Source organism: Amblyraja radiata, chromosome 21 (genome assembly GCF_010909765.2).
Source record: "Amblyraja radiata isolate CabotCenter1 chromosome 21, sAmbRad1.1.pri, whole genome shotgun sequence".
Classification (NCBI taxonomy): domain Eukaryota; kingdom Metazoa; phylum Chordata; class Chondrichthyes; order Rajiformes; family Rajidae; genus Amblyraja; species Amblyraja radiata.
Window position 1 is genome coordinate 15,971,879 of NC_045976.1, and position 20,392 is coordinate 15,992,270.

The 20,392-nt window shown below is 42.6% G+C and overlaps 1 protein-coding gene across 5 annotated transcripts in view; it reads left to right on the plus strand.

Annotated features, from left to right (window-relative positions):
• The window catches only part of LOC116984905 (mucin-2-like), an 89,361-nt gene extending 72,049 nt beyond the window's left edge, over positions 1-17,312 (plus strand). For all 5 annotated transcript variants that reach the window (XM_033039298.1, XM_033039293.1, XM_033039294.1 and 2 more), the window contains 8 exons: positions 2,676-2,845; positions 4,451-4,520; positions 8,501-8,601; positions 8,692-8,723; positions 9,930-10,040; positions 11,844-11,895; positions 13,807-13,921; positions 16,914-17,312. In XM_033039298.1, the coding sequence (XP_032895189.1) occupies positions 2,676-2,845; positions 4,451-4,520; positions 8,501-8,601; positions 8,692-8,723; positions 9,930-10,040; positions 11,844-11,895; positions 13,807-13,921; positions 16,914-17,118 (856 nt within the window). In that variant the 3' untranslated portion in view covers positions 17,119-17,312. The remainder of the gene's footprint in view (positions 1-2,675; positions 2,846-4,450; positions 4,521-8,500; positions 8,602-8,691; positions 8,724-9,929; positions 10,041-11,843; positions 11,896-13,806; positions 13,922-16,913) is intronic.
• Positions 17,313-20,392: the final 3,080 nt, after the last annotated feature.

Sequence of the window (20,392 nt, forward strand, 5' to 3'; positions counted from 1 at the left end):
GAGGTGAGGCTGAGAGCAGAACAGGTTCTGATTGAGTCCACAAGCCATGCAGATTGAGTCCACAAGCTGTGTTTATTGAGTCCACAAGCCATGCTGAGTGAGCCCACATGAGGGGAAGCCGCTGTGTGGAGTTGGGGAAGCCGCTGTGTGGAGTCAGGGAAGCCGCTGTGTGGAGTCGTGAGGTGCTGTGTGGTGCAGCGGCCGGTTGCCGCTGTGGAGTCCCTCCCCCCCCCCACACACCCACACCTCCCCTCCCTCCTCCCCCATTCCCCCTTCCCCGCTCCCCCCTCCTCCACACACACCCCCCTCCCCCCCACAAACCCACACCTCCCCTTTACCTCTTCCCCCCTTCACCGCTCCTACCCACCCCCCCCCCACACAACCCTAACCCCCACACCACCCCACCCCTCACACCACCCCACCTCCCCACAACACACCCTCCCCCTCACACTCCCCCCTCCCCCCAACACCCCCTCCCCCACACAAACCCCCTCCACCACAAACTACCCCCCTCCCCCACACACCCTTCCTCCCCCACCCCCCCGACACACCCTCCTCCCACATGCACCCCCCACCCCCTCCATTAACATTTTTAAATAGCCTGTCCAAATAATATTCACAAATAATTCACAATAAAACATGATTTTTAAATCTCATTTACATAAATTTATAGGCCAAATGGAAGGAATTTAGTGTTTAATTGCTGTAAATTAATGTCCATTTAAATCAGCTTTCCAGTGGGATCCTGTGAACGCGCTGGTTTAGAACGTTCACATTGCAGTAGATTTGTACCCTCAAATGCCCAGAAAAATACTGCGGGATATAATGGGCCCCAAATTAGCTACTCGCAACATTAAACTTTGTATAAAGGGATCTTAAGAAGCCCTTTTTAACGTAAAAATAAACAGCCTACCTTCCGTTTTCCCCTGCATGAGATCCGACCCGTTGTCGGCGGTCGCGGGTTTAGAGTTAATTTTTAACCTACTATAACAAGTAAATAAAGCCCTTAAAACTAATAATAGCTCAAGCGACGGAATCTTCCAACGATTTTTCGTTAATAATTAACTAGGCTGAAAAACCTCGATTTGACCAGCCTAGGGAAAATCGCGTTTTAAACCCGCCCCCCTCTAAACGGCGCCAAAATCGCGCACACGGGCTGGGACAGATTTTCAGCGATCTTCGGGTACGTTTTGCAACATACCTAATATATGAGGTGCTCTATATCCCGTAGCTCCGCCCTCACTCCCAATCCCCCCACTTGGAACAAAGACAGTCCCCCTTGTCCTAACCTTCCACCCCACCAGCCGTCACATACAACAGATAATCCTCTGACATTTTCGCCACCGCCACCATGGGCCACATCTTCCCATCTCCTCATCTTTCGGCTCTATGCAGAGACTGCTCCCTCCATAACTCCCTGGTCAATATGTCCCTTCTCAACCAAACCACCCCCTCCACTGGTACTTTCCCTTGCAACCGCAGGAAATGCTGCACTTGTCGCTTTACCTCCCCCCTTGACACCATCCAAAGACCCAAGCAGTCTTTCTAGGTAAGGCAGAGGTTCACCTGCACCTCCTCCAACCTCATCTATTGCATCCGCTGCTCTAGGTGTCAGCTGCTCTACATCGGTGAGACCAAGTGTAGGCTTGATGATCGCTTCGCCCAGCATCTCCGCTCGGTTCGCAGTAACCAATCCGATCTCCCGGTGGACCAGGACTTCAACTCCTCCTCCCATTCCGAATCTGACCTTTCTGTCCTGGGCCTCCTCCATGGCCATAATTAGTCCCACCGCAAATTGGAGGAGCGGCACCTCATATTTCGCTTGGGCAATTTACACCCCAGCAGTATGAACATTGACCTCTAATTTCAGGTAGTCCTTGCTTTCTCCCTCCTTCCCATTCCCTTCCCAGCTCTCCCACAACCTACTGTCTCCACCTCTTCCTTTCTTCTTCCCGCCCCCCCCCATCCGCCCCCCCCCCACATCCCCCCCCCCCCCACCTCCACATCAGTCTTAAGAAGGATCTCGACCTGAAACGTCACCCATTCCCTCGCTCTCTAGATGCTGCCTCACATGCTGAGTTTCTCCAGCATTTTTGTCTACCTCCAATTTCGAGGCAGCCTTTTTTGTAAACAGAAGCAGGAATTCCAGTTTGAACAGTAATGAGAATATTCAAATCTGAAAATGCATTGTCAGCCTTACTGACTGGCTAAACCAGGGACAAGCTTAACTGGCTGACAGAAATTATTTTTATTTCATTGCACACAGGGTTTTTTTTTAATTCATTGTGCTCACAATCTGATTTTGTAAGGATTTTGTTGCTTGGAACTCTCAAGGGAAATTTACATATTTCTGGAAACCAAATTCCCTCCGAAGGAACTAAGTGGGGCAAGGCCAGACTTTGCTCAATGGTCAGTGGCAGAGAATGTTCTGTGGAAGTCTACTTCAAATTCTTTACCATCGTCCAAAATATACCGGTGGTTTCCACTCTAACATCAATTTGATCTTGAATGTCAGAAGAATAATTTATTTCTCAGTGGAATTAAGGCAGAAAGTCTTGTTTTAGCTTTATATTGATGGTACTTTTAAGTTATCAAATGTATAGTTTAAAATGTAAAATGACATAGGAAAATATAACAAAGCATTTATTTTCATCTGTTTGTGATTTTCCCTACAGATCATTTGAAAACTGCACAAATAGTTTTCTTGTTACTTATTATGAAAATTGTTTATTTGACTGTGCTACGACAAATTCTACAGAACTTGCCTGTTCCATCATTCAATCTGCTGCTGACAATTGTGGCAGTGACACATGTGTTGACTGGAGATCCCCTGCTGGTGAATGCAGTAAGTACTTTGAATCTCGGAAACCATCCAATCGCACTTTGTAACACAGTTCTTATACTGTAAGTGTTTTAATTTGTTCAACGTATATCATCAATTTTAAATGGGCAGATAATAGGCTAACTTTGGGTATCAGGCAGAAGTAGGGAAGGGGTAGAATGCTGCCATAGACATCTGAAATATTTTAATACCATGGCTCAATCTGTGTGCAACAGAAGATCTGCCCAAATTAAGTACAAAGTGGCAACTGGCCAGCAGCTGAGTAAAGTTCAGGTGGCCAGAGGATACACATTGGGAAGGCATGCCGACAAGTGGGCCATTTACTGGGAAAGGTTTGGGAATATCTTGAGGATGATAAATGATTGTTCAGGACAGGAAATGTAGGGATATAGATTATCTACAGGCAAGTAAGAATTGGTTTTGGCATCGTGTTCGGCGCAGACATCGTGGCCCGGGTGGGCCAGTTCCTGTGCTGTACTGTTCTATGTTCTAAAAAGACTGGGTAATCAAATTTTTTAGCTGGACTGTCTTCCTCAATGTGCAAGTAGTTTATAGTTTCATGTGGCTTTCTGGGCATGTCCTTTCCATCCAATTTGAAAAGTTCTTCCCTCTGTTTAGTTAATCTTCTTCCAACATCACATTGTGTTGTTTTATTACAAATTGAATAAAGATTATGATCTTTCAATGCTGCCAGATTGTGGATAGTACCATGCACCTTATCTTATGGTTAAGGGCCTGTCCCACTGTACGAGGTAATTCAAGAGTTCTCCCGAGTTTCCCCTGATTCGAACTTGGCGAATTACGGTAATAGCTGTTCGTAGGTACTCGGGGCTCTCGTGGACATTTTTCACAGTGCTGAAAAAACTTCACGAGTTACCGCGTTTCCCGAGAACCTGCCGTTAACATTATGAGCCACTACGAGACATCCACGAGCTCCGACGTAGCCGCTACGTACATTTTACGTGCTTACCACGAGTTTGATTATTTTTAAACTCAGGAGAGCTCTTGAATTACCTCGTACAGTGGGACAGGCCCTTTAAGGTGAGTGAGAGTCACCAAAAGCCAGAAAGGTTTTACCTCTTGACTGTTGCCAACAACTATCTATTTAGTTTCTAATGATCCATGCTGTTTCTTTTCTATGCATTATTCATAAAATTGGCTAAATATGGCATGTATGCTACTCTCTATTTGCTTCTTTGCCCACCCTGGCATCAGAAGTCACTTTTTTAATCTCCTCTGTCTCTCTGCCATTCTCTGGATCAGGATTCATCTCCATGATGATGATATAGTTTGTCAGCGTGGGCACTTACAAGCACAGCATGATAGGAACTTTTTAAGGGAACTGGTTTCTCTGCTATTTAGCTCCACTTCAACACCAGGCAAGAAGAGAAAGTGTGGTAAAATTACATGACTAAGCAATATGAATAGGTTTAATTGTAACATTTGGAATTCCAATGTAGGGATTTGCATTCATATTTGTATCAAAATATTGGCATTGTTGCCTTCAACCCTTTTACAATTAATGCTTGATTTTTTTTCTCTTCTAATAGTTATTGTGAAATCTTAATTAATGTTATACATTTTAAACCAGATTCTTTGTTTGTTTAGAAATGAATTGTACAGAAAACCTTATTTATAAGGCATGTGCTACTCAACTTGACGATTACTGCGAGGACAAGTAAGTATTGGGGCAATTTTGATTTAGTTTCAGTTTAATTAGTTGTTGGAGAATGCAAGGAATGCCAGACTCTTGAGCAAAGCACAAAGTGTTGGGGGAACTCAGCAGGTTAAACAGCATATGTGGAAGGAGTGCTCTAACTCCCACCTCCAAATGGAACTAGAATAGATTTGCCTTGATCCTCACTTTTCACCGCATCAGCCACCACACCCTACATATCATTCACTGACATGAATTTCCGCCACCTTTCAATGTGATCTCACCATGTGTCACATCTTCTCTTCCCACACTTGCTGCTTTCTGTTGAGACCACTCCCTCTGCAATTCTTTGGGTGGCTCATCTCTTCCTACCCAAACTGACCCCTCATCAGTAACTATCCACAACCACTGCAGGTGATGCAGCTGTCAGGGTAGTGAGTAAAGAAGTTGGGATGTTATGTTGTAGCTGTACAAGAGATTGGTGAGACCACACTTTGAATATTCACATTCAGTTTTGATCACCCAGGAAAGATGGCATTAAGCCTCAAAGCGTGTAGAAACGATTTGTGAGCAGGTTGCCATGATTTGAGGGTCAGTTATAGTGAGAAGTTGTGCTGGTTAGAACTTTATTCCCTGGAGCGCAGGAGACCGAGAGCTGATCTTATCAGAGATGTATAAAACCATGCATAGATAGGGTGAATACACATACGGTTTGGAAATCAAGAGCTAGAGAGCATAGGTTTATGCTCTTTCCCAGAGTATAGAAGTTGGGAGGTAATGTTGCAGTTATAAATTATGTTGGTGAGGCCACGTTTAGAGTATTGCGTGCAGTTTTGATCACTGTGTTATTGGAAAGATGTTGTCAAACTGGAACGGGTGCAAGGATGCTCCCATTAGAGTGGCGTCACAATTAGATAGGGTGGTATACTTCAAAACTCACGTCCACCATAAGTCCAGCATCCACCACTAATTTGCCAAAGGTTCAATAACAGCAAGATGTGGTCTAGTAGACAGGAGATACTGGTGCTGTTTCCTATGGTCAGCCATGATCCTACACATTAGTGCATGTATGCCAAGAGTTAATTTGTGGAGGCTGTTAGCTGGCTACAAGTTGTCATGGAGTCATACAGCATGGAAATAGGCCCTACTGCTCAAATTGCCGGTGCCGACCAAGATGCCCTGTCTACACTGGCACCACCTGCTCGCGTTTAGCCTATATCCCTCTAAACCTATACATGTACCTGTCCAAATGTCTTTTAAGTATTGCCTTAGAACCTGGCTCAACTTTTCTGACGGCTCGTTCCATATACCCACCACCCGCTGTGTGAAAATGTTTCCCCTCTCACTGTATATCTATATCCCCTGGCTCTTGATTCCACTACCCTGGGTAAAAGACTCTGTGCATCAGGGACGTGCGGTCAGGGGAGGCAGAGCCTCACCTGTCATACTCCCAATGAAAATAGCTGTTAAGAAAAGTAAAGAAAAATAATAATAAAATAAAATAAATATGAAGAATTTTCCACTGATCTGTGTTGTTAATGTAATTTCTATATCAATCCAATCATTTTTTATAGTCAAAATCGCCAAATTTTCGCAACTCCGCTGCAAATGCAGGGACAGATGAGAGGTGAGGCAGCACGAGTTGAGCCTCCCCTCTGATTGTGCAACCCCTCAGAAACTGAATGGAGCGCGGGCAATAAGCATGTGCCTGTTACTATCCCTATGTATGTCACCAAAGTAATGAGTGTAAACCTCCTCATTACATGTCCTCACCTGTCATAGACCAGGTAACTTATTTCACATATAAAGATATTACATTTGTGGTCACTGGTCTCACATAAAACTGCAATGAAAAAGCACCAGGGGAGGCAGCGATCACATCTGCCTCACAAGGGGGCGTATCTTGAGCCCAGTGGAGGGAGAGTGAGCGTCAATTACTTAGACTCAGCCCACGTAATTGAAGCTGCCTCACTCTCCCCCAAGTTAGCTAGCTTCAACAGCGGCGGCACTGAATTTCCAGCCGCGGGCGGCGCTGACTGGTAGGTTGATTCCAAAGATACTCCTCTAGTATCTTTGGTTGATTTGTTGATTTGTAGCGGCCGATTCGGAGGCTCTGGGCCGCTGGGGGGGAGCTCCCAATTGGGCCCCACGCTGGAGTAATCTACTCTAGGCTCAGGACCCCGGCATCCACTCCCACTGCCTGCCCTCTCCCTCCCTTCTCTCCTTCCCTCCCTTCTTCCCTCCCTCCCTCCTTCCTCTCTCGGTTTTCCCTTCTCTCCCTTCTTTCTCTCCTTCCCTCCCTCCCTTCTTTCTCTACTTCCCCCCTCCCTTCCTCCCTTCTCTCCCTCCCTCCCTCCCTTCTCACCTTCCCTCCGTCCCTCCCTCCTCTCCTTTCCTCCCAGACACATCACACACAGACAACTAACACACACACAACTAACACACACACACAACTAAGTTAGGATGTGGTAGAAGCCAGTGCCTCCCCAGCTATTGACCTCACCGCACGTCACTGCTGTGCATTTACCCTATCTATTCCCTTCATGATCTTATACACCTCTATAGGATCGCCCCACACCCTCCTGAGCTCCAAGCAATAATGTCCTAGCCTGTTCAACCTTTGTTATAGCTCAGGCCCTCAAAGCCTGGCAACATTCTGATAAGTCTTCTCTGCACTCTTTCCAGCTTAACAACATTCTTCCTTAAAGCAGGGTGACTAAAACTGAACACAATACTCCAAATGTGCCTCACCAACATCTTATTCAATTATAACATACAGTAACATTGGAATGTGGCGCCATTGAGTATGGCTGCCTCGCCTGCAACTGCTCGTCCTTTCATCCTTTTTTTATATGTATTCTGTCAAAAGTTTTGTTTTGGAGGTATTTTAGTCTTTTAATGTGGGGGATGGGGGGGGGAACCGTTTCCTCAGTCACTTCTTGGTCGAGGATGCGTCTATTCCACGAGCCACATCTTCGCCCCCTCCTCGCGGCCTACCATCTGGATTGGCGTGGCCTTTCCTGCCGGTGACCAGCCAGAGCTTCAGCTTCAGCAGCGGTGCAGCACTGAAGTACTATCGCGGAATGGACGATGCCTTACCGGGGTCGCTGTGTGGAGTTCCGGAGTGCTGGGAATGCTGATTTTAACACCGTGGAGCTGTGGTCTGTGGACTTCGGTAGCCGCGGTCTCCGTAGGAAGCGGTTGATTCGGAACTCTGTTCCGACGCCGGAGTTCCATCATCCGGCGAGAGGGCCAGAACATCGGGCCGCCGTTGCGGTGACTCCGGAGGCCTCAATTGGCCCCAACCACGGGTGAACATAGAGGAGTGGGTGAACTTTTATTGCCTTCCCTCACAGTGGGAAACACTGATTCCGCTGTGTGGGGATGTTCATGTTAAATTCTATCGTGTGTTGTGTTCTTTTTATTTGTATGGCTGTATGGCAACCCAAATCTCGCTGTACCAATTGTTACAGTGACAATAAATGTAAACTTGAACTTGAACATCCCAACTTCTCTCCTCAATACCCTTACTGATGAAGGTCAATGTTCTGAAAAGCTTCTTAACCACCCTATCTATCTGTGACACCACTTTCAAGGAACTATGCACCTGCACTCCTTGATCCCTCTTCTGTACAACACTCCCTGGGGCCCTACTGTTCACTGGAAGAGTCCAAGTAAGAGTCCAGAGACTTTAAGTGAATTTGCCTTTCTAATTTAATTGTGATTGAGAAAGAATTACACCATGGAATTTTTGGTGGGCAATCTTTGGGAAATCTCTGGGTCTCACTGATGGAAAGTGAGATGCAGCATTTCCAGCTATGTGATCCAGAGCTGCTCTATATGTGCATTCTTTCCTCTTCCACTGAACCCATTATTCTGAGTTGGTGCAAGAGGATCCCTGAAGCCATTCTTCTGGCACATTTGCTGACATTACAGGTTAGAAATCGATGTGACAATAAATACCTTCTCTTATAAGATGGTAACTGCATTCTAATTTTCAGTTCAGTGATGACGGGGGGAAATCTACTTAATTATCATGAAGGCTGTTTCTGCCCAGCTGGAATGATGAAATCTGAAGACAAGACAAAATGTGTTTCAACATGTAAGTTTGGAGTGAATAATACACAATTTTGATCATTGTATCAATTAAAATAACAGAACTCATGAACCTTTTTCTTTTTTAAAAAAACAGGTTGCCTGGATATTAATGGAACCCGAAGAGAGGTAGGATTTTGAAATTTCCTTTGTGCAAAATATGTTTTATAAGCACAATTAAACAATTTATTTTTCACTCCAACTTTCTTCCCAGCAAAAAGGTGTTGTAACATTTTAATGATCAGATAGAACAGAACAATATAACGAACGAACAGGCCCTTTGACCCACAATGTTTGTGCCGAACACAATGCCTAGTTAAACTGATCTCATCTGCCAAAACATGATCCACATCCCTCCATTCCCTGCACTTCCATGTACTTATCTAAAAGCCTCTTTATTGTTTAAACACCACTGTCTGCCTGCACCACCACCACCCCTGGCAATACATTCCAGGCCCTCACCACTCTGTGTAAAAAAAAAAAACCTGCCCTGCACATCTACATTAAACTTCTACTGTTGGACATTTCCATTCTGGGGGAAAGTTTTTGATGATCTAACCCCTCAGGATTTTATATCATATCTCCCCTCAATTTCCGACATTCCAGAAAAAACCCAATAAAAGTCTATCCAACCTCTCACTGTCGCTGAAACCCTCTAATCCAGGCAGCATTCTGACAAACCTCTTGTACACCATTCTCAAATCCTCCACATCCTTCCTGTAATGGGGCGACCAGAGCTGCATGAAATACTTCAAATGCAGCCTGATTAAAATCCTATAGATGTGCATTATGACTTCCTGACTGTTATGTTCAATGGCTCTAGCAATGAAGGCAAGCATACCATATGCCACGTTAACGACCTGTGCTGCCACCTTTGGTGAGCTGTGAACTTGGACTCCAAAATCCTCTGTAATCTGTCTACACCTTGCATTTTCTATCTCCCAGCTATCTATTGGGTGGCCTACAATTTAAAAATAAACTCCAACCCATACATGCAAGCTCCAGTAGTCAGGATACCAGCTGAGACCAAGGAAACCAAACATGAACCTGGACAATTTTTAGCACGATTTTATTTCAACCTTTCATCTTTCTAGTCTTCATACTATTTGGCCACCCACATTTTATTTCCAGTGGCAAGAGCAATGCATGTCCCATTGGAATGAATGTTGTGAAATCTTAGGCACATATTTAACAAGTATATTTGTGCTTAATTATAATGTTAATTGTGGAGTTCCTGACACTGCCTATTTAATTCAGAATTGTTAACATAAATTGCTTGTAGTTTTTCTTTGTGAAGCCAGTTGAATGTATTTAATTTGCTTCTTTCTTTCCTAGATAAATGATAAATGGCAGGATCAGAACAATGCTTGTACTTCTTACAGATGTACTAAATATGGAGTCAAAACACACACACTGACTTGTGCTGCTCAAGAGGATTGCATAGAGGTTTGTATAACAAATAAGTTGCAAGATACATTTTGTTTTAGTATTGGCGACCTTAATTCGATAATGATGTGGTTTAGATGAAAGATGGAATTGCTTAATTGAAATTAACAATTATTATAAAATGAATAATTTGATGAAAAGTCATTAAATTTAAAATATAAAATATCACAAGAATGTTAAATACACAATAAAAGGAACACAGATGACTTTTTCATTTTTTCACATCAAAATAGTAATATGCTTAAGGTTTCAAGGTTTCATGGTCAGTTCTGTCTCCTTCAATTTGTTTCTCACATCTCCCTTCCCTTCCCCTTCTACTCTTTTGAAGGTACTATTTACTTTGTGACTCCTTGTTCTGCTCTTCCATCTCCACCAACTATTTCCTTTCTAACTATTCCCTCTTACACCACCTGACTGTTTAATGTAGCCAGAGGAGATGCAACACTTGGCCTTTCACCTGTTATCTTCCAGTATCTACCTACCTAAACATTTCTTCCAGCTGAAGCAACAATTTAAAGCTGCATTTGGTGCTTACAATTGATCTCCTTTATATCGGAGGATGGGAAACAAAGATGTGTGTCCTCTTTGCAGAAGGCTGTGTTCAGTCTGGAGGGGTTATCCTGTTGGCTGCCACTTTAAGTTACTATCAGACTCTTATTTCAATCTAACTATTTGGGCCTCCTGCACTGTTGTAGTGAGATTCAACAGAGCTGGAGGAACAATACCACAATCTCAATTTTGGACACATTGCATTCCTCCAGACTCAATATTGAATTCTACAATTTAAGTAACCCATTTTCTCTGACTATATGAGAATTGGCCAGGTCCTCCATTTATAATTGTAATTCCATTAAGTTTCTCCATTAACACATCTTGACACTGCTGGGTTTCCATTACAGTCTTTGCACTTAGCAGCTTTTACATTCATTTGTATGTGTTCTCACCCTTTAACAGTCTCATTTCACACACTGTATTAACGAATGACCATGTTCTCTTCCAGTAACCATCCTCGATAGCCCACTGACCATTTGACTTTATTTACAATTTATTCCCACTCGACACTGGTCTCACCCTATCACAGGCATACCCTTTGCTGTCAATCCAACACCTTCCCTGAGGCTTAATACCAACTTGTTTCCTCCCATTCCCAATATTGACAACAGAAATGTTAGCTCTGTTTCTCCTTCCACCGATGCAGTCTGATGTGATGAATGTTTCCAGCATATTCTGTTTATATTCCAGATTGTCAAAAACTGTAGATTTTTTTTAAATTTTCGCTCTTGGCTCCAGTAATTCTTTTGCAATCATTTTAAATCTATATCCTCTGGTCTTGATCTTTCCATAAATATAGTCCGTCTATTTAGACACTTCATTTTGAATGCCTCTAAAAAGGCCTCCCAACACCCTCTGCTTTCAAACACCCAATCTTGGCAAGTAATGGAAGTTCTTCATGCTCAAACACAAACTAATGAATTTTCTCCGCACATTCTCCAGGTTAGGTGAAATGACCTTGCTCTTTCTGTTAAATGAACCCCAGTGTCCTTTCCTAATGTAACCACTTTTAAATATTGTAAATTATAAAACAGCGAATGCTAAACATTGTAGATATTCCTCTGACATAAAGCAGAGAATAAAAATCTTAAACTCTTAAACATGAACTTTCTATGTTCTGCTTCCCTTCCTTTTCATTCCTGGGTTGAAGGGCCTGTTTACATGCTGTATCTCTGAACTAAATTAAAACTAAACAAAGTATGCCTGGATCATGCACAGTATTAAATCTGACTGTTAAATCTATTTTTTCAGTCTGACAAAAAATGGGATGATAAACACTGCTGCTACACGTGTGTCAGTCAAGGTAAATGTTTATTTTTCAATAAATGCTTTAATTTTATAGAACATTGCAAATGATTGTTATGAATTATCAGCCACATTCAATATTCCTAACTAGGTCTAATTGTGAATCAATTCACATCGCAGAATTTTTCCTCAGTGACAGTTGATTGTTCATTCATGCTGGACATCATTTGGGTCTTTCTTAATATCTAGATTTTTAGTAACATTACTAATTGTTATCTGAACACGTTGCTAGGTTACTACAATGTTTCAAAAATATTTTAACATTTGAACAAAACAATCTATTAATTATGTAATAATGGTTGCTGACCTTAAATTATTACCAATTCCACTTAATAAACAAATCATTATCAGAGATACGTGATTTGCTGGATTCTAATGATATGCTTTCCCACACTCAGAACATTTCACTGGGTAATTCTATGTATTAAATTGTTCAATATGGGTGTTATTTCAAGGGCCGGTCCCACTTGGCGATTTTTTTTCAGCGACTGCCGGCTTCATTGACTGACATATCAGGTTACTGAAAAAGTCATGGCGTGATGCGGAGTGATGCGGCGGTGACACGGCGTGGTGATGTATTGACGCGCGAAGTTTCCTCAAGTGTCGCAATATTTTATTGTCACCGCTGGATTTTGAAATGTTCCCTGTTTCAGCGACCCTGATACATTAGTCAATGACGCCAAGTGGGACAGCCCCTTAAAATTTTAACAATTATCAGCAAGTTACATTCAGTTTTCACATCGAAGGATAAAATAAAATGTCCTTGATGTAGAAACCTCTATTCCTGCACATCCCTTGGCAGTTCTTAGGATGATTCAATTAACAAAACAGCCATAGAAGTGCTTTTGCTATTTTGTAATTTTTGTCAAATGAAGCCACGGCCATTTAATGTCCAGTAAACATCATCTGTTTTGACATGTTGTTATGGAATTTTGTTCTGGTTAAAAGTTGATCAAGCACTAAGTTAACTCCCCTGCACTTTAAGTAGCGCCAGAAGAATTTTAACAACTACTAGACTAAGTGGGACCTGTTGGGTCCCAGCTTCACACGGGTGGGTTGGTCCCCCAATGCAATATTCCACCTCTCCACCAATTTAAATATTGCTGGCCAGTGGGCGGGCTTTCTGGAGCGCTGGCATGGTGTTGTGGGCCGAAGGGACTGGTTTTCAGAGGGCTAGTATGGACATTGTGGGCCGAATGGATTCTTGGGCTGGCAGCTCAATCATTGAGACCTTAAAATCAATATACAGCGCAGACAGTAAGTGGTCAAGATGAGACTTTTAATTATATAGATCAGCGTCAATTCCAAAATTAGTTTGGATTGTCAGTTTAACATTTGAGGCTATGACCTCATAACATAAATATCTATCAAATTCAGCATGAGGTTCCACAATTGTCAGATGCTGCATTTGGAGTTGGATACATTTGGAAAATACCACACTTGTTTATTGGGCAGTATTCTGAGCAAGAGCAGAGGGTCATTATTGGAGCAAAATATTAGGGGTATAAGCCTATACCTCTCCCTTCTCTTTCAGCTCTGTTATATTGCAGATTGGAAATGCCCAACCTTAACACTAACAATTCCTACCTCAAAACAAATAAATCCCCTTGAGTTCTGCTGAATCATGTAGATATTTTCAGTTTTCATTTTCAAAAGCAGAATTGTAAAATATATTTTTCCCTGATTCTTATGTTTCACCTGCAGGTATTTCACAGTATTAGTTTTCATGTAACCAATAACATTTTGGGGGAAAACTGCAAATAGCTACGAATAGCCAAGTGTAAATGGATTTTCCAAAATTCAAAATCACCTGATGATTGAACTATGTTCACCGTGATGCAAGTCACAAAAATATTGTTTATTCAATTACAGATGAGGTTTACAATTGTTCAATTATTTATTTCAATAGGTTTGTGCAAGCGGACAATCAAAATCACCAATGTCACAAAAGAAGTCCAGAATACAAACTGTACAGCAAGCATTGAACTGTACGTGTGTGAAGGGAATTGTCCAGGCTCAGTTTAGTAAGTATTAAGTAATAGTAAGTAAAATTTAGTAAGTATTGCTTCTCACTCGAATCATTAAGTACTGTTTCATATGAGAGATTAAATAATTACTGACACTGAAACAATAACCAGAGTAATACTTGCTACATTAACAAATCTATTCTACTTGAGAGATATATGGTAAATGTAAAATTAACTTTGCTCACTTGCATGTGATATTTTTGTTATTCCCTTTATATTCCATATATTCTCTGCCAAGGTGGAGAGTACATGTTTAGTACTTTGTCCATGAAGACAGAATGGAGATAATGAACACAACAAAGCTGATGCAGTTTACTTCTTTTGTGGCTTTCATGGTCATCTCATCAGGATGATTTTTGTGTAATAGTTCTAAAGAGTTGACTAAAATAGAGTCTCAAGTTGTAATGCTGGCTTCCCCTTCATTTAACACAAGCACCTGGTGAAGTGGCAAATTGCCTACCAGGAATAGCGGCTCAAAATTTAATTGAGATTTGATACACCGATGTATTGATCATCAAAAGGGCTGCATTTGTAGTCGGTGTTTCAATTAACCCTTAACAGTGATCAGCTGAATTGGTTTAAGCAAGCCATTGCAGAGGGTTCTGGGGGAGTGTTGTAGAGTAGGGATCTAGGAGTGCAGGCACATAGTTCCTTGAAATTAGTCACAGGTAAATAGGGTGGTAAAATGGCCTTTTTGCACATTGACCTTCATTAGTCAGAGTATTGAGTATAGAAGTTGGGAGTATAGAAGCTAGGGGTAAGATCTGACTGCACCTCCCCGAGACGGCAGAGATGGGTGGAGAAGGAGCTGATCGGGTATAGAAACATAGAAACATAGAAAGTAGGTGCGAGAGTAGACCACCAGGTCCGTCGAGCCCGCACCGCCATTCGCTCATGGCTGAACACTAAACAGACACACTTACCCACAAACAGTAGACACAAGACACAGAACACAAGACACTACCCTCCCCTTTATACCGCTATCACCCCTCTCCACCCCAAAAACCTCGTGATCTCCTGGGGGAGGCAAAAAACCGGATAAAAACCCAGGTCCAATTCAGGAAAAAAATCCGGGAAATTCCTCTCCGACCCCAATCTAGGCGATCGACACTTGTCCAGGAGATCACTCAGGTCTTACTATACTAACCATACCTAGGTCCATATCCCTGCCCTCTCCCCGTAGCCCCTTATCCCCTTGAAGGGTAGGATGTTGGAGAGTAAAACTCATTGTGCAATGGCCCCCAGTGGGACCACTGGCAGGAATATCCCACCCGCCCATGATCCATTTACTCAGGGCCAGGGACATTGCCCACTTAGTCTTCAGGAAGATCGCAGTCATTCCTGACATCTTGGAGGCTACGACAATGGCCAAAGGGCCAACAACTCCATCCATTGCCTTCACACAGCCATCAACACTCATGTTAGGATGCACATAATTTTTCACACCGCTCCTACAGGTTAATATTCTGAAAGGTGACTGGGGTACAGGAATGGTGAAGTTGCAGCTCGGTTGAGCACCCAGGCATCATTGGTTCAACATTATAAAGTCAATAACATTGTTACAATAGCACTGCAGACAGTACCAAGCACTTTGCTGTGGAACAGAGCACAGGAGAGAAGGAAAAGCAATGGGAGTACAGTCCAGCAATGCAAGGAGTGCACCATGTCATGGTGTGTCTACGACCCATCCCCAGCTCAGGAGAGGCCCTCGGGAAAGTCTAAAACACTGACGAATCTTCCAACACCCAGCTGACTATGGCAAAACACAACTGTGTGGGGAGGGAATTCACCGAAGGTAACAACAAAAATCCATCCTCATCAGCTCCCGCCTCTGTTGAACCTTCCTGAGCCACCTCCAGAGAAAGTCACAATCCTACCAAATAAGAAATTTCCTGAGGGGACAGGCACCCGACCCCACTGCACACTCGCAATAAATCTGTCCTACATACAGCTCCAACCTTTAGTTTTTTTGCAGTGCAGTGAGAAAACCTCTCTCTGCAACTGGCCACACTTGAAGGATCATGTGAGTCATGGTCACCTAGAGAAAGGAAAGATGTTAGTAAGTTGAAAAGGATGCAAAAAAGATTCACCAACATGTTACCTGGGCTAGTGGGCTTGAGTTCTAGGCAGAGATTGATAGGCTGGGATTTTTTTTCTTTGGAGCATGGAAGGTTGTGGGATGACTTTATTGTGGTGTACAAGATCGTCAGGGGTATGAATGAAGTGAAAGCTCACAGTTTTTTTCCCCAGGGTAGTGGATTCTAGAACTAGAGGGCATTTCTGGTCCATTTCTAGAATGAGCTGACAGAGTGGATACAATTATGACTTTTAAAGGCATTTGGACAGATATACAGTTAGGAATGATTTGGTGGCCTGTGGACCAAATGCAAGCAAATGTGACTAGTTCAGTATGCCAACTTGGTCAACATGGACAAGGTGGGCCAAAGGCCCTATTTCTGTGCTATACAGCACTACGACTCCACAGGCTAAGGTAGTAGTGGACTCCTCTCCACTCCTTGCATCTGTGACATCCCAGATTTTTGACCCATTCTGAAACATTGCTTTGTACAACAGTAGAAGGATACCATACAGTCAGTGTAAGTATATGCCTGCTTAAAATATAGTCTACAAAAATTGCTTGTTATTGACACTTGATTGCTAGACCAGCAGGAGGATGTTTATAGGCTTCCAAGCACAACTAAATCATGATATTTATCCATGAATTGCAATCTACATCTACCGCTAAGTGTCTATTTCCATCATTTTATTTTAATCTCTTTCAATCGCTGTGTTGATTTATACACAGCTGTATTTGAATTGTGGTATGATGTTCTTTAACTCATTGCATCATTCATTCAAATATGAAATTCTCTTGAACATTTCAGATAGAATTTTACCATAAGGAAAATATTTACATTGATTATCGCAATTATATGATCCAAGACTATGCTATTGTTCTTAAATTTACAACTCTCATCTTATTTTCCAGCTATGATACCCAGACACACAAAACTGAACGCAAATGTGAGTGCTGTCAAGAAATGGGGACCGAAGATAGGATAGTGGCACTTACTTGCCAAGATGGTAGAAAAAATGAACTGTACACCTACCCTCGCTTCACATCCTGTCGCTGTAAGAAGGAGGTCTGTCCTGGGGCTTCTGCCAAAAAGCCACATACTGAAACATTCTTCTAGATGATAAAGCATGATATTAAATCCAATCTGTTACTATTTTGGAAAAATATATAATTCATTACATTGAGCCAATGATAGAACGTTTAGAAAGAATTTTAGTTGGCCGTCACATAATCGGCATCATTATTACTTTGATCAATAAACTGCTTACTTGTTTTCAATTTCAAAAGCATATTAATAAATAACTGCAAGCATATTTCCATGGTCAATTATTATCTGTAAAGATGGTTTAACTTGTAAAATATCGAACCAAGGATGAGCATTTCATTCATCACATTCATACCAATTTCTTTAAATTTTCAAATGTGTTTTTTGCCAGTTCTTGGACAGAAATTGAGCTAGAACTGAATACACAGGAACATTCTCTTCAGCCGACAACAAATGCACCAAACATGATGCAATGTTAAACTAATATCCTATGTCCCTACTCTTTCCATATTCTTCCTTCCCTGCATATCCACGTGCCTATCTAAAAGCCTTTCAAAGCACCACTAACGAACCTGCTTCCACCACCACCTGTGGCAGTGAACTGCAAGCACGCACACTCTGAGTGAAAAAAAACCTCACCTGACACGTGTACTTAAAATTTCGCCCTCTGACATTAAAGCTATGCCCTTTAAATCTTTCCATCCTGGGATAAATGTTCTGACTCTCTACAAAGGGCAGAAAGATCTGATCCAACCCAACACATCTGAAATATTCTATCAAATATATTATTTTCTAAGAGCTGCCAGACAAATGCTCTCTTTTAATGTGGAATATGGAAATTGCTGAACTCTTCAGCTAATTCCCCTATCTTCACCCTAAAATATTACTGCCATTGTGTAAAAACTGGCTTGAATGTCACAGAGGTAGTCCTCAAGTGAATATAGTATTGAAGTGGCTGCTTGAAGGCTGCAAATATAAGTAGCTGGTATTTTGCCTGCATTTTAAATGGTTTTGATACCTGGAAGGCTCTTTTCATTCAGTATTGAGGATAGAAGTTGAGAGGTCATGTTACAGTTTTACAAGACATTGCCGAGGCCACATTTAAAATGTTACTAGACCAAATGGGACCCGTCCCCTAAACGCGTGGTTGCGGGGGGGAGGGTGTGGCGTGGCCTGCGGCATCACTCACACACATTAACCAACCCCCCGATGAGGAAGGGGGGGGGGGAGGGAGACGGGTGGTGAGAGAGGGGGGGGGGGGTAGAGAGGAGGATGAAGAGGGGGAGGGAGCGTGAGGGGGGCAAGAAGTCAGAAGGTTTTTTTTCAAAGGTCTTTTAGATTTGTGAACACCCGGGCTGGGCTTGCGAGCGGCACGACCGGGCTACGTCACTCGCAGCACATGAACATAGCGTGCAGCCATTGTGACACAATCACATCATCAGCCAATGCCAGCGGTTATATTTTCGAAGTTATTTCAGACTTTTGATCATTTTGATTAAAAACTCAAGAAATAATGCATTAATTTTTCAGATGAGGCAATTTCGGAGTCCACGTGATAAATCTCTATCGGAATATGTAAAAATTTTACCGTTAGGGCGCCGTTTTTGCGAGCAGATGTGATTATATACACACACACACATCTAAGAGCAGAGTTTTAAGTACATAAGATGTTCAGTTTTGGTCACCCTGTTATAGGAAAGATATTTTATGTTCTCCATTGAACAAAGCTTGGATATCATCTCTTCCAAACTCATTAGCAAGCTCCAAGACCTGGGCTTCTGAACCTCCCTTTACAATTGGATCCTTGACTTCCTCAGTGGCAGATCTCTTGCAGTGTGAATCGGTAACAACATCTTTATCTCATTGACCATAACCCTCGAATCCTTCCCTCTCCATGTACCTGTCCAAGTGTCTTTTAAATGTTGTTATCGCATCTGCCTCAACTATCTCCTCTGACAGCTCTTTCCATACACCCAGCATCTTCTGAGTCAAAAAGTTGCGCCTCAGGTTCAAGATTCAAGAGAGTTTATTGTCATGTGACCCTGATAGGACAATGAAATTCTTGCTTTGCTTCAGCACAACAGAACATAGTAGGCATGACTACAGAACAGATCATATACCATTATATAAATATATACACACATGAATAAATAAACTGATAAAGAGCAAATAACAGATAAAGGGCTATTAATGTTCAGAGTTTTGTCCGAGCCAAGTTTAATAGCCTGATGGCTGTGGGGAAGTAGCTATTCCTGAACCTGATCTTACAATCTTCATGCTCCTGTACCTTCTACCTGAAGGGGAGATGAGTGTGTGGCCAGGATGGTGTGGGTCCTTGATGATACTGCCAACCTGTTTGAGGCAGCGACTGCGATAGATCCCCTCGATGGAAGGGAGGTCAGAGTCGATGATGGACTGGGCAGTGTTTACTACTTTTTTGTAGTCTTTTCCACTCCTGGACGCTCAAGTTGCCAAACCAAGCCACAATGCAACTGGTCAGTATGCTCTCTACTGTGCACCTGTAGAAGTTAGAGAGAGTCCTCCTTGACAGACCGACTCTCCATAATCTTCTCAGGAAGTAGAGGCGCTGATGTGCTTTCTTAATAATTGCATCAGTGTTCTCGGACCTGGAAAGATCTTCAGAGATGTGCATGCCCAGGAATTTGAAGCTCTTGACCCTTTCAACCACAGTCCCGTTGATATAAACGGGACTGTGGGTCCCCATCCCATCATAGTAAATCTTTCCCCAATGATGATTTTATACACCTCTATAAGATCAACACTCGGCCTCCTGAGCTTCAAGGAATAAAGTCCTAGCCTGCCCAACATCTCTCTATAGCTCAGGCTCTCAAGTCCTGACAACACCCTCAATCATCTCTGCATTCTCTGTAGGAAGGAACTGCAGATGCTGGTTTAAACTGAAGATAAACACAAAAAGTTGGAGTAACTCAGCGAGCCAGGCAGCATCTCTGGAGAGACGGAATGGGTAATTTAAGGTCAAGACCCTTCTTCATACTCAGATTCAGACCCGTCTGAAGAAGGGTCTTGACCCGAAATGACCCATTCCTTCTCTACAGAGATGCTGCCTGTCCCGCTGAGTTACTCCAGCTTTTTGTGTTTATTCTCTGCACTTCTACTGGCCAGATTAATGCTGGCAATGAGAACAAGAAAGAGATAGAACACTTGCCTGAGTCATGACGTAACACCAATCTCTCGCTCCTTGTCAACAAGACCAAGGAACAAACCATTTACTTCTGAAAGATGAAAATGGGACACCACACAATAGTTTTCATTGGTCAGTCGGGAGAGGAGGGAGATAGCAGCATCATGTTTGTGAGTGTTAACC